The sequence below is a fragment of the Rhipicephalus sanguineus genome, chromosome 1 (assembly GCF_013339695.2).
Source record: "Rhipicephalus sanguineus isolate Rsan-2018 chromosome 1, BIME_Rsan_1.4, whole genome shotgun sequence".
NCBI lineage: Eukaryota > Metazoa > Arthropoda > Arachnida > Ixodida > Ixodidae > Rhipicephalus > Rhipicephalus sanguineus.
Genome location: NC_051176.1, coordinates 177,164,996 through 177,178,953, shown reverse-complemented (window position 1 = coordinate 177,178,953; position 13,958 = coordinate 177,164,996). Strand labels below are relative to the sequence as shown.

The 13,958-nt window shown below is 44.3% G+C and overlaps 1 protein-coding gene across 2 annotated transcripts in view; it reads right to left on the bottom strand.

The window, feature by feature from the left end:
• LOC119402910 (ubiquitin carboxyl-terminal hydrolase 20) overlaps positions 1–13,958 on the bottom strand; it is an 86,470-nt gene that overhangs the window by 64,926 nt on the left and 7,586 nt on the right. For both annotated transcript variants that reach the window (XM_037669952.2, XM_037669954.2), the window contains exons 3-6: positions 11,649–11,783; positions 9,916–10,035; positions 2,628–2,856; positions 1,990–2,059 (exon numbers count right to left, since the gene is read on the bottom strand). In XM_037669952.2, the coding sequence (XP_037525880.1) occupies positions 1,990–2,059; positions 2,628–2,856; positions 9,916–10,035; positions 11,649–11,729 (500 nt within the window). In that variant the 5' untranslated portion in view covers positions 11,730–11,783. The remainder of the gene's footprint in view (positions 1–1,989; positions 2,060–2,627; positions 2,857–9,915; positions 10,036–11,648; positions 11,784–13,958) is intronic.

Here is a 13,958-nt window from a genome sequence, read left to right as displayed (position 1 = left end):
GACTAACGCCACTGAAGTACTAGTTAACCTACACCTGGACACAGTGTATGCTGAATCCAGTGCAAAGATGGCATCAGCAAGCACATAACACTGGTACTCGATATGCACTCATTCAAAGCGTTGTCATTTGAGGAGAGAAACGCCAAGGTGTGAGCTCCCCAATAATAGCATAACCTACGCCTGTGCTCATGCATATACCACACAGCACTTCAGGAACGCGAGACGCAGAGCTCGTCGCCTGAACCGTGAATGCGGGAAGGCATTCCGCTTCCCGCTGCAATGAAAGCTGAAGCTACTGAAGTGCTTACTTTTGGCGCTTGTTAGTGTCATGATGAGGCTTCCGAGATTAGCTCCGGCAACACACCTTCGCTGCGCACTGCAGGAGCTAATCTCGGAGGCCACAGTCATGATGCAGTACTTCACTTCACCGATCCCAGACGCCGACACCACACCCACCCTGTGAGAATCGAAATGAACACTAGCATGAAGCATGGAGGAAGTCCCTGCGAACTGCAGCATGAAGCTCGAAGGAACAGAAGTAGATACACAGGATGCTGCGGCATGACAAACTTGCTTTGAAATCCAGCTTGTGCTAGCCTGAATTCTACATTCATTTCCCATATCAACCGTCTCTTCATATTTTCCTGCTCCCAAATGGGGAACCATTCCTTAAAAAAAAAAAAAAAGATAGGAGAAGCGTGATGGCCACATTTGTATACATTTGTGAGCCCCATCAACCCCTACAATACGATCTATAGCGTAATAGTGCGGAAACACAACAAAGGACAAGAGTGGTCACCGAGAAGCGGTTGTCGGTGTCCCCTCTTGACCTTTGTTGTGTTTCTGCGCTATTACGTTGTAGATCATGCAGTCCCAACTAGCCCGATCCGCTACCCCACAATACATGTGAGCACTGAGCCCTCATTCCATATTTGGTTCTGAAAAGGCAAATTATTAATGCCAATTTCACCTACAGCTGTGCTACTGGCTTTGAGGTCTTCCCATGTACTGCAAAAGTAGGAACAGCTGTGTGAGTTGGTGATGTGACTGTTGCCTAGAGCAATGACAGTTGCAAGGTTGGTGCCTGTGTTCTTCAGGCATTTGCTTCCTTTACAAGATTAATTAAAGTGTATTGAATAATGTTTCATTGGTTTATATGTGAAAGTGTACCATAGTTAATCCTCAATATACAGAGGGTCCCAAATAGCACGCAGCACCAGTTGAAAAAAAGAGGACCGTCGTTACGCGAAGCACACCTAGTGCATATTGTTCCCAGTATACTGTAGTAGCCACTAGTAATTATTTCATTAATGAGGTTTAGTTAATTAGTCCTACTTATGTTTCTAACTCTACAAAAACCACACACACGCACACACACACACACACACACACACACACACACACACACACACACACACACACACACACACACACACACATACTAGTGCATTGTATTTTGTACTCTACACAGCATACTTCTATACTCTGCGTACGTGTTGTGTTAGTGCCTGATATGGGTCTTTGTAGTTGCTGTGTGGTAAGTGACAAGCACTAGTCACCATAGAGGCCTGTTGCATGGAAATGCATGGTAACAAAGCACAAGTCAAGCACAGCATGCCTTGTGCTTTGTCCAACATTTCTTCTCACATGGCCAAGAAGAAGGTCGACAGGCCCTTCTTAACTGTTTGTCAAATTAGTTCGGGACAGTTCCTACACTAAGCTCCAGCTTCAGTTCAGTTCCAAGATGGTTGAAAAATTAACTGTTCCATTCAGTTCCAGTTCAGCTGAAGATGATGATTCAGCTCCGTTTTTTGGTTGAGTTCCACTTTAGTTTGACAGTATACTAATAACATCACCTTTAGCATACTTGCATCATGGCAACCTTGCTTATGAAAAGGGCCAGTTACGTACATGCCAGTTAGCTGGATGCAGTACAAGCCCCTACAGGTTCTACTTAAAACTGCAGATGAAGGCCTCCTTAAAACTCACCAGTTGGAAAGAGCTTGCAACGCTGCATTCATATAACAGGTATTACCCAGGTTCTGTAGTCCAGTAAGTCCTACAGGATAGAATACTGTTTAGTGTGTTAATACGTACGAGGACACACAAAGCACATCAACTTCACCCTGAAGAAAAGAATGTAAATTATTAGAAAAAATACTACTTCAATGAACCAACGTACGGAAAAATGGAAACATGCATGCTTGATGTATAGTTGAACCCCTTCATAAGAGACATAGAAGTAACAAACAATCAGGTATAATAGACACCATTCACATACATGGTTGGCCGCCTTGTCTTTCCCACTAATTGAGCCTTTATCATAAGAGACACTGCATTTAGAAGACAATCAGATCCAAATGACAAGCAAGTGGTGAATTATGATCCACAATCTCACTTGCAGCAGACGCTTTAACATTAAAGCAAGTGCCATTAAAACTGTATTATACGAGAAAGCAGGCATAGTAGCAATAACAAGGCATAATTGTTATCATTCGTGCTTACTTATGCTTGCACTGAAGCTTGGTTGCAGTATAAGACAAATATTAAAGCGCTGCCAGTGCACTTTGAGATGACCTACCAGTGGAATACACTTAAGAATGCGACTCAAGGTCACTAAAGCTGACCTCTTGGTTTGAGGCTGTTCTCCCTGTCTGCTTCATCATCAGAGTCGGCAGTCGCACAGGCAGTCGCAGGGGCTGCTCGGCGTGTGTGGCCGGCTGGTTGATTGCTAATGCGAGGTGATGCTCCCAGCAGTGGAGGTCGGTTGTTCTCCAAGAAGACCTCACTTTCACAGAGATAGCACCAAACCCGCAAGGTACTCAAGTTCAGGGTCACTGAGTGCTCACAGCAGCCCTGTTGAAGTCAAAGGTGAAGACCTTTACTTTCTAACATACTTCAACTAGTCGTGCAAAAGCAGTTTTTCTTTTTTGGAGACAAAAGCAACAATAAGCTTGCAGATATATGTGCAACGAATTTACTGTCGTCAGCCCTACAGCTACTGCTAGCAGCAGATGTGCAGCTTACATACTGCAGAGGCTTTGACATGTGTGTACTCAAGATTTCATTGTTAACAAATGGTCAGAATTCATCCACATGTTTTAGCTTCATTGATGGTAGAACATGGGCCATTAAGGAAAGTGGTCAGAAAAATCAGGAAAATATGCAGAATACCACTTTTTCTTGCAGTAAAATATGGTGTAGGGGAGTGCAAATGAGACCACAATTTGCCTAAATTACATTTTAGCACGTGCAAGCAGTGAGTGGAGTGGAAAAAAAAAAACAAGAAACAAACAAGAAGGTCACAGTTTTGCCATAAGGGTGAAGCAACATTATGAAGTAAAGCTAGTGGCTCACTCCTTCAGGAAACACAGCCACTGCAGCGAGCGAAGTGACCTCCATGCTGTCTATGGCTTCAATGCAAGCTTTGCGATGAGAGCACAACACGTACAGAGGTATGAGCCGTCTGTCAATCCCCTCTAAAGGTATGGTGCATGAGACAGTAGGCGATCACACTTGGTAAGTCAAAGTAAGCATTTCCCGGTGCCGCCACGCAGCCCCCCTTCCGGCTCCTATTTTTATGCACCTTTCGTGTGACAAAAGATGGCCAGTGCGTTTCCTCTCTGCTTGAGCAGCTATTGTCGGCAGCCCTCGCATGCTTTCACTTGCACATACAATATTGCACATACAATATGTATGTTGTATTCCAAGGAATACAACATACATGTAGCATGATCCCTGGCGGCAGAAGCACTGTCTCAGCGCATCTATATGTTGACATCACTGGGAGAGTGATCTGGCTTCGAGTGTGTGATGTGCGTGATATCGATGGCCTGTGGGACAGATGAAGCAGACAAGGCGATAGGGGCAATTTCATATGTTACAGGAGTCGCGGCCCGAAGCGCTCAATGTGGGCCTGTGTATCAAGACAGCATTTTTTCTGACAGGACAACATGATAGGTCAGGAACCACAGGAGAACCACAGAACCAGGCGAAAAATGCAGAGTGAGAAATAACCACCAGTAACTGTGCTTGTAGCCTCAGGATGAGAGTGAATAAAATTTATTTTGTAGACCAAGTTACGCGATAGCGTTAATGATCTCTTACGCAGAAATTCCGGTGTCAGTGTCGTTGGTTGTAGTCTGAAATGTCGGCGTCATTGGGAAGCCTTCCATCGAAGCATAAAGGAAATGCCCTGCCCGTCTTGAACGAGCATGAAAAGATGTGAGAGAGGGGCAGGGGGGGGGTGCTGTTGCTTGAGCAGCAACTTTGAATTTTGATTCTAAGGGTGTGGTCGCTGCAATCGCTGGCGCAGGTGCTATCTCAGCAGCCATCAGCGGGCGGCTCGTATATCCTGCTACGTGCTGCGTTCTCAATGCAAAGACACTGTGCAGAAAGAGCATCTTTCCCTGGAGCGGCCGTATTCTCTTACACCAACGTTTTGTAGAGTATCGCGAGATCGGATATAAAAGAGTTTGCTGACAGCCTCACTTCGTATGACATTACAATTTGTTGCTATCGCATTCATTGCTTCGTCCTTGCGGTGAAACTGACTTTTTTTCTTTTTTTTCGCGGGGTGGGGGTTAGGGTCGGCGCGTCTTTATTCGATGACGATGCCCACACTGCAGATGACCAACGCGGCCTCCGTTTCTCGCTCAAATTTGCGCAACAGAAAATTTTAAGGGGAGACACTGGTCTCGAAACGAAAAGTTTATTATTGGAGATATTGTAATGAAATTGGGTGTGTATATGTATTTCTTCCTCCTGTTTTCAAAAATATAATTAGTTTTCATGTACTTCAATTAGTTATCAAATTGTGAGAGCATAAGTGAAATCTAATTAGGTAATTTCTTACGGGTCATTAAGACACTTTCCCTCAGTATTTTTAGGTTCTGTTTAAGATGCAGCTGTAGCCAAAGACCTGCCATGTGGAGCTATGCTATTTATATTGTCACTGAGATATATCATCATATAAGAACTTTCAATTGTATTGACATTGTGTAATCTTGAAATGCAATTAGCTCACATTATTGTTCACAAAATTTCATATGTTCATCTTAGCCACAAAAAAATAGCATAGCTCCACAGTCCTATTTCTTACGAATTCAACGGTATAAAATTTATCAAAATTACCTTACAAAAACATAATGAAAAGATCCGTAAGGCTGGTCAAGTTGGCAAAAAATGTGAAGCTGAGAAAATCGCGTTTGAAGATTGACACGCACTGTATAAATTTCTAAAAGGAACCTTTAACCATAAATTTTATTCACATGTTCCCCATCTGTTTCCCTTCAAACAAAACAGAAAGTGTCTTGTTCCACCCAAGGAATCATATCTAAAAAAATTTTCCAATGTGCAAAGCATGATCAAAACCCCACCATGACAAGCGGCTGGGGGGTTCTGGAAAAGCCATGGGGTATGAGGCTCAAGCGACTGGCTGCTCATGTCTTTTCAGTCTTTAGGAAGAACCTTCTAGATGTTAGGCAGCATGTTACCCTGGGTAATAGGTTGCTATGCTTGAGAGAATACCTTCAAAGTAGTCCAGGACTGTAATCTTCAGTTGCACCCGTTTTGTGTCTCCTTGCAAGAGTCTTTTTTGTGTTGGTGCTCTTCAGATGAGTTGCATTTGCCTTGCGTAAACGCAGAGAGTCTTTTTCTAGGCTGTGGTCCCAGGGCACAGCCGAGACAAAAGTTTGAGTAAACAACATGGTCAATTACAAGGCCAGTGTAGAGCTCAATGATGCAGCCCACACCTATGTGTGAGCTCCGACCTCGCGTCATCCATGAGCCGTCGAACACAACATCGATGTTCCCTATGGGGTTCAGGAAGTCTGTATACAGCTCTTTTATTACTGCCACACTAGCAGCTTCACTTTCAGTCGCTGTGTTTTCGCAGGCTTTCACTAAACTTTTTAGGTGTCCCTGAAACGTCTTGTGGTGCAAGCCTCGGTGCGAAAGGTTCATACACGCACAAAAGTCCGAAAGGGCAGTAACACCTTTGCCTATCATCTGTATCCCCTTCATGGCCCTCATGTTGACTTCGAAGGGAGTGATGGTGGCAGTTCCGCTCACTCTCGGAGAAGAAAATTGCTTCTTCTCGAAATCACAACTGCTGCAAGAAAAAATAAGCTTTACCGCAAGGCCGTACTCCTTGTCCGTTGCCTTCCTCACGCTGAGACTTTTTGCGTCGCATTTGTCGCACTTCGCTTGTGCAAAAAGTTATTCAAAACTTTCATATCGACGAGCAAAAAATCGGTCCCGGCGTCACCGGTCTGGCACTCCGCGCTTACTCCAAGAAGGTCGAACTTGCGCTGGGTAGCCGACTTTCCAGACAGAACGGTCTTCGTTTGCGCCGATCTCTCAACTCGCTGCGCCTGCTCCGCCGTCGAGTAGTACGCGGCATCAACCCGAAGTGTTTCGCTAGTCGAACTTGGTCCCACGGTGTCGTCAGTTGAAGTTCCCGGCAGGTCCAAAGGGTCCGGCCGCGACTCCAACTCCGCTGCCGACGGTGCACTTGTAGCCGGCGCCTTCTTGTTCCAAGCCCGTTTTTTTACGGCTTCCAAAAGCTCGTTGCGTCGATGGTTTCAGACGAGAGTCTCCAGGCATCTCGATCGCGTGGAAAAAACTACCGGCACAAAGTAGAGACACGGTCCGTCGAGAACACGCACGATCGCAAAAGCAGGCGCACACAAACGGACAGCCACGGCGGAGAACCAAACACAAAGAAAAAAAAAATGGACGTGTCGGTCGCGCCAGCCAATGGGAGACTCGGAAAGGCGCGCTTGAAAAGCGCGCCGCGTGAGAGCCAATCAGTGGCCTGGAAACGACCTTCAGAAAACCCGCGACGGCGGCCGTTCTGCTTGAGCGACGCCATTTTGAGATGGCGCAAAATGTGCACAAAGAAAACAGCTTCAAATCTAGCCCAAGGTGGCGGCGCTCGGCCCGCTGCAACGCTCATGGCGCGCGCGGGAAGTTCGAACAAATTTCGTCCTTTTGGGGACATTTTAGTGCTGCCGGGGTGCTTTGAAAGCCGATTTTATCGCGTTTCCCGACCGAATTTAGCGTTAGCAATTTGAGAGTAGGTGCTCAGAAGTACAAACGCCTCGAAAATAAGCTTTGCGAAAAATCGATTTTTTGACCATTTTTGACCGTTCCAAGACCCGCGTCTCCCCTTAAGCTGGTCGGGCATTTTGGCGCAGCGTGGCGCAAGTTTAACAATTTCACGGTTTTGGCTAAGCTTGGTGCAAAAATAAGGAATTGTATCAAATTGGCGCAAAAGGCGCAGCTGTTGCATCCCTGCCTATATGAATGCCATGTAGCGGTAGGAGTATCTTTAACGAATGTATTATTGCGGGGTAGAAGCGTAGAATCACGCCAGGCGTAAAAACATGTGAATTGCACGAGTAGGTGTTTAAACCCTTTGAGGGTTTTCGCCGTACATGTACGACATGCCTGTATGTTTAAAATGCGCACCTTTTTCGATCGTTTCTCTTGCTTGCCATGTGCTGCCACACTTCGGAAATGCGTGGAATTTTTTTCATGCGCCGATCTCTCTCCGTTGTTTTTTTTAAATTTCCAAAGCGGCGCGCCGGCTTTCGCTTGCTCATCCGAGTATGCACACGTGGTTCGGCTGGTTTTGCGTGCCTTTTTCGATCATTTCTCTTGCTTAGCATGTGCTGCCATACTTCGGGAATACGTGGAATCTTTTTCATGCGCCGATGTCTCTCAGTTTTTTTTCCTTTAGAAAGCAGCGCACCGACTTTCCCTTGCACATCCGAGTGCACACGGTGCGGCTGGTTTCGGTTTCGTCCTTTGGTGGTTATCGCTTCTCGTGCCCACAAAGCTGTCTGGTTTGTAATCTCTCAAAGGGTGACCGCTTGTTACTCTCTTGTTTACTGCTCCCCAGAGCGCGATTACATCTGTTTCCATGCGGTGCTAAATTACACAAATGATGCTGGCATGGTTGTGTTTCCTGTGTTGGGGACTCGGAGAAACTACCTCCATCTCGTTGGCGATAAGACGAAGGATTATTATAGCTTTCACTAGTTTTGCTTTCCGGACGGGTGCACAACCATACAGTTTTTTTCCGTGCGCTCACTCACGCAGTTTGCTTACACTATGGAAGAGCGTGCCGGTTGCCCTGCTGCTAGCGAGCTGAGTGGCGATTGTTCTGATGTGGACTATTCCCCAAGTGTATTTTGTATGTCTGTGAGCTATGTTTAATACAACGCATAATTTTTATTTATAAAAAATCGTGTTTTTTTTTAGGATTTTGCTTCATGTTACTCATGAATAAACAATGTGTATGTAACAACAAAAAAGATTTTTTTGTCACTTTACTGTCACGCAAAAAATTTTTAGACAATTTTTTTCTGAAATAGAATCGCCTGAAGAATTTAATTCAGCAATAAAAAAACACACATTTTTGGAGTGCATTTTGCGAAAAAATTCGACCCTCAGGGTCCACCTATCGCAAAGTGCTGAGACATATTTAATCATCATCAGCTGCAAAAGCATCAACGAAGTGAGCAGCTGCATAGGTTCACGTGCTGCCTTACAGACGCGCAGTGGGCCTTTCGCTGATTCGCAAAAGGAAGAATTATGGCGTAGTGGGTGTTTAACAACTGTACTTGCAGTAGGCATTCTAGGATAGTTTGAAACGGCCAATTTTGCGTGCACAGTCGTTAGTTTCCTGACGGCACAGTTGAGGCATGCACAGAGAACCGAAGCCGGGCTAGCACTTGAGAAGGCAATGTGCACGGGGCCCAATTACGCTATCTCGCTCTACTCTTGAAGGTGAAACTCAAGTGTCCTCCAACTTTTTCATGCCCAAATGTGGGTGGCCAGGTCATTCCAGGTAGCTGCGAGCTTGTCCGGATAGCCTAGCCCTGTTCACCAACTGTAGCTTTGAGAAATGCTTTCAGCAGGACATTCGTGAGATAATACAGCCGGATAGTGAGGTCATTCTATTATTTGGAAAGATGTTTCAAGGCCTCTTTAAAGGAGTACTGACACGGATTTTAAAAATTTTCGGATTGTTGCTCTAAATAAAAATACTGGTGTCGAGAAACCTAAAACGAGTATTGCAGTGCCTGGGAATGCATCGTATATATTTTAATTACCACTACCTTAAAAATACACTTTCGGTTTCGATATCGAGGGAGCGGCTTCTCAGTGACATTTCATATCAGTATGACGTCACGGGGATGCACAAACTTGCGACGTACTGGCGGCAAATCCGTTATCTGCTCGTGGTGCACATAAACAACGATGAGTGAACTGTCGTCCAGTGACCCTGACAGTGATTTCTGCGATTTAGGCTGCATGCAGGAAGCAGAACTCGCAAACTCGAGGGAACTGTCTAGACTCTTCGGGATAATGTCCATTGCAGTGGGGCTGGCTTGCAGATGCTCAGCGACGAAAAGTTCAAAGTCAAATTAAAATATTTTATACGTGTTCTCAGACACTGGTGAGCGGACAGCGTTGACACTGCATAACAAGGAAACGAAAAATGTCCCTTTTGCGATGTCTCAAAATCGTGTCAGTACTCCTTTAAGGTGGTGCCCAAAAAGCATGCTTGGTCAACATGGAGATGTGTAGACTACAACAAACATCCTAATTAGTGTTAAGAATGAACGAACGAAGAGGAATCTAAGGGTCTTTTTTTCTTTGTTAGACACAAAAGTAATGAGAACCAACAGACAGACAGGCCAAAGAAAGTATAGGGGACGCTATTTGTAGTAATTATGATATAAATGTGAAGAAATTAAAGTGGACAAAAAGACAACTTGCCACTGGCAGGGACTGAGCCTGCAACCTTCGAATTCGAAGTTTGCAGGCGGCATGTTTTATACTTTCCCTGGCTTGACTGTTTGTTGGTTCACACTAAATAGTGGTACATATTCAATAGCCTACCTGAAAATGTTGTGTGCTGTGGTCTTTAAATGCCTCACCACAACCCACATATAAGCAGTCACGGTAGAGGCAGGCCCACAGACTGGGCCCACTGGCTCCACATGATTCACAGCGCCATTGCTGCACACAAAAAAGAAAACGATGTCAGTCATACACTTCTAGAGTAATACTTTTATTTCTGCACATTGACAGGCAAATGCTGGGGAGCTATTCTTAATGTATCCATTTGGTGGACATGTCCACTTCGGCAGAGCGCATTCAGTTACTCGAAAAAGCGGCGAGCCGTGACGTCATGGCGTTCTTGACCACGTCGACGCACCATAGGTCAGCAAAAAATGTGGTGCTCACTCAGACTCGCTCATGGAATACCTTAGGGCTCACTCGGACTCAGACTCAACAAAAGTTTCCTCAGCCGGACTCACTCGGACTCAGACTCGCTGAAATTTTTATCAACCGGACTCACTCGGACTCAAACTCACCTAAATATCACTCACTAGGACTCACTCAGACTCACGACTCGATCTGAGTGTGAGTGAGTCTGAGTGGGCTGACTCACGAGTCCGTTAGCGTACAATTAGAATTTTTTATCGGGATGTCAACATATTTAAACACGAATATCTCGCATAACTGGCACTCTACGATACTCATTGTGATCTCATACCTTCACATATGAGTTATCAATAATTGCAAGCTAGTAAGGCCATTTTTATTGAAAGATGTGCCTCACACGAGATATTTTTATTAAGAACTTCCTTTGAAAAATTTTGCGGGGGGGGGGATCAATAAATATTGAGCTGGCGTATGAACGCTAATGTATTGAAGTATCTGTGAGTAGAAGTGAGTATCAATGTGAGCCATCATAAGGCTGATAGTAATGCTGAAGTCGAGTAGCTATCACCATAGGTTGGCAAAAAATGTGGAGCTCACTCAGACTCACTCATGGAATATATTTTGCCCTTAGGGCTCACTCGGACTCAGACTCACCAAGATTTTTCTCAACCGGACTCACTCGAACTCGACTCACTAAAATTTGTCTCAACCGAACTCACTCGGACTCAAACTCACCCAAATATTACTCACCCGGACTCACTCAGACTCATGACTCGAACTGAGTCTGAGTGAGTCTGAGTCGACTCATGAGTGAGTTTGCCGACCTATGCGACGCACTGAATCCGCCAGCACATTCCCAGTGTAAAGAGAAAGTGGACTAAATGTGCAGTAACAGGACACTTAAACAAACTTGATAAGTTTGAACTTGCGTATGAACGTGTTCAGATGTTTGAGAACGATGCAGGGAATGTGTACCGACAGGTGCGTCAGGCGGGCGGCCACATTAAACCTAATTCAAGGGTTAATGTGATTAGAGTTCATGCACGGCCTCTGAGATGTGCGTCCAAAAGCGGATCTCTGGGGGCAGCATTTGTTGAGGTGAAACGCATTCCGTCCCTCTCATTTGTGTTGAGAGTTGTGAAAGCTTTGTGACGTTAAAATGATGTTGCTGAAGAAGGACCAACAACAGGGGGTATGCTGCTCGCCGAGCTCAAGCCAATCAGTGGAGGCTGAAGTGGACAGTCCACAAGGAGGATATATCAAGAATCACGCCTCTGTAATGACGCATTTCAGCTTGCTACTATGGCGACTCAGCAGCTTATTCCAAGAACCGTAACTGGAAGAAGTGATCACTAGCATGCAGCATGCAGACCAATCAGCTGTGACTAGCAAGCATGACTCACCTCCTGCTTACGTGCAATATCTTCCTTGGTAAAGTCCCCAACAGTGGTGACATGTGGACACGCACTGAGCGGGGCTGCCATGATGTCTCTCCAGCAGCCTCACGGTTTGCACTTGTCCAGATGCATAACTGCAACCTAGAAACAGGAAGACTGGATTTTTTAGCCTTTCAAATACCAGCAAGAACTGCAAAAACTGCTGGATATTCTGAATATTACTGTGTATGGTAAACATTTGTGGATGTAATTTTGATCTCACAAAAAAGAATGTGATTGACGAGCATCCCTAGACATTTTTACAAATATGGACTTGTCAGTCATACTGAATGGTAGAGTCCTGTTGAAGAACTCATAACTGGAATATAAATGGGATGTAGCTTCAAAATACTCCATGGTTCAATAACAGAAATTAACCCCGGAAAGTTTCAAATACAATGCAAATAGGGTGTCCCACTAGGCTCGCTTCTCAGCCTTATATTACTCTGCATGTACATTAATAATATCCCTTACTGTGTAACCAGTACTTCATCAATATATGCTGACAATACCACTATTTTTAGTAAGAGTGAATGCATAAATACAGCAATAAACTGATAAATTTTGACCTATGCAACTTATTGTGTGGTGCACAAGTAACAAACTTTGCAAAAACTCTCTGAAAACTCAACTTATTCATTTTTATGCCCATAAACATATAATCTTGCCTGCACCACCTTTAATTTTACAAACAAGTATTCTTACACCTGGGCATGAAGTAGTGTTCCTTTGTGTCAAACCAGACAGCTGCCTTAAGTTCAACTGCATGCTGGCATAGTCTAAAAAATTGCTTTTAGAATAAGACTACTTATTTTAGTGCGTTTGTGCTTCCCATAATACATAAGAGCTTGCTTTCATTATGGATTCATACACTGACGGGGCTGTTGTGCGGTTCAGTGGTTATGGCACTTGGCTGCAGACTCGAAAGACGGATAAATATTGGATACACATAAAGTGAACGAAACTTCGTAAAAGGGTGTTGAAGAAGAAGGGAAATCTGGGCTAGTTGGTTATAGGGTGATTCCACGTAAGATCGAACAATCGATGGCTGGTCGACCTCTTAATTTATTTCAAAATTTTATATATTATTGCCTGATGAGTGGAAAGAAGAGATCCGCAATTTGTTTTGCCGCCAAAAATTTTTTCGAAGCACAGGAAATCAATAATGACGAAGAGGTGGAGTGGAGTGCTCATCCGCTCTGCTGTTTTGGCCAACTTTCGTTATGAATTGCACAAAATATATTAAAGTTAGGTAGCTGACATTTCTTTCACTAAATATATGCATGTTTTTACTTCTGATCAGGTATTTTTAGTTTTATGTGTAGTGTAGATGTTTTTATAAAAAACCTCAAAGTTGGCCCAGGAAACGTTATTTTCTTTACTTTGAAGGTCTTTATCTCCAAAAATTTTTGTAGCAGAGCGACAAAAATTCCGCGTTACGTTCTTCGCGTGCTTATCTATCAAACTGCCGAATCTTATATTTATATAGCTTTTCAGTAAAGAGATATGATCGGGCTAAGTTCAAGAAAACAACGAACAATGAAAACTGACAACAATTAAAAAAAAACTTATTTTTTATATTTCTTAAACTTTCTCCACTTATTCTCCTCCACATTAGCTTTCACAATCATTAAAAACATGTTGCATAATATCGTTGCACTAATAGTTACGGCCCCTCCAATGAGACCCTTCTGCAAGGATTGGTAATTCCGACTTCTTGCCCAGCAAGTGTATAAAATGCAGGCAGGATTTAATTTCTTTTTATTAAAAGTCCAGCAGGTACCGAAAAAGGTGTCGCCGGCACTGAAAACGTTAATTTTGAAACTATTTGGTTACAGCAGCGGCCACGAGCGCGGGGCTACTGAGCAGGCGCGTGCGCACCCGACATGCTCGTTGTAAGAGACGGGGCAGTGAGAGCTCGTTTTCGCGTACTCAGACCAATTGAGTTCGAAACAGCAACACCTCTCGGGTGACTTGTACGCACGTGCACCGGTAGTCGCAGTGATCTGGTTAATGACGTCGATTTCTTTTTCAGGGGGCATAAGAATGTTATCGTTAAACTGTGCGTTCCATGAAGATCTTTCATTGCAGTGGTGGCAAAAGCACGCGTAGCACAAATAGTCCGTATCACTGACAGCCACTGATCTTTCGGCCGTTAAACGTTCATTCAAAGCATTTATGTCTAGGTCGGTAACTCTGCGAAATTTTGGCCTCCTTGCAATTATTAAAGGAGTACTGACACGATTTTGAGACATTGCAAAAGGAATATTTCTTGCT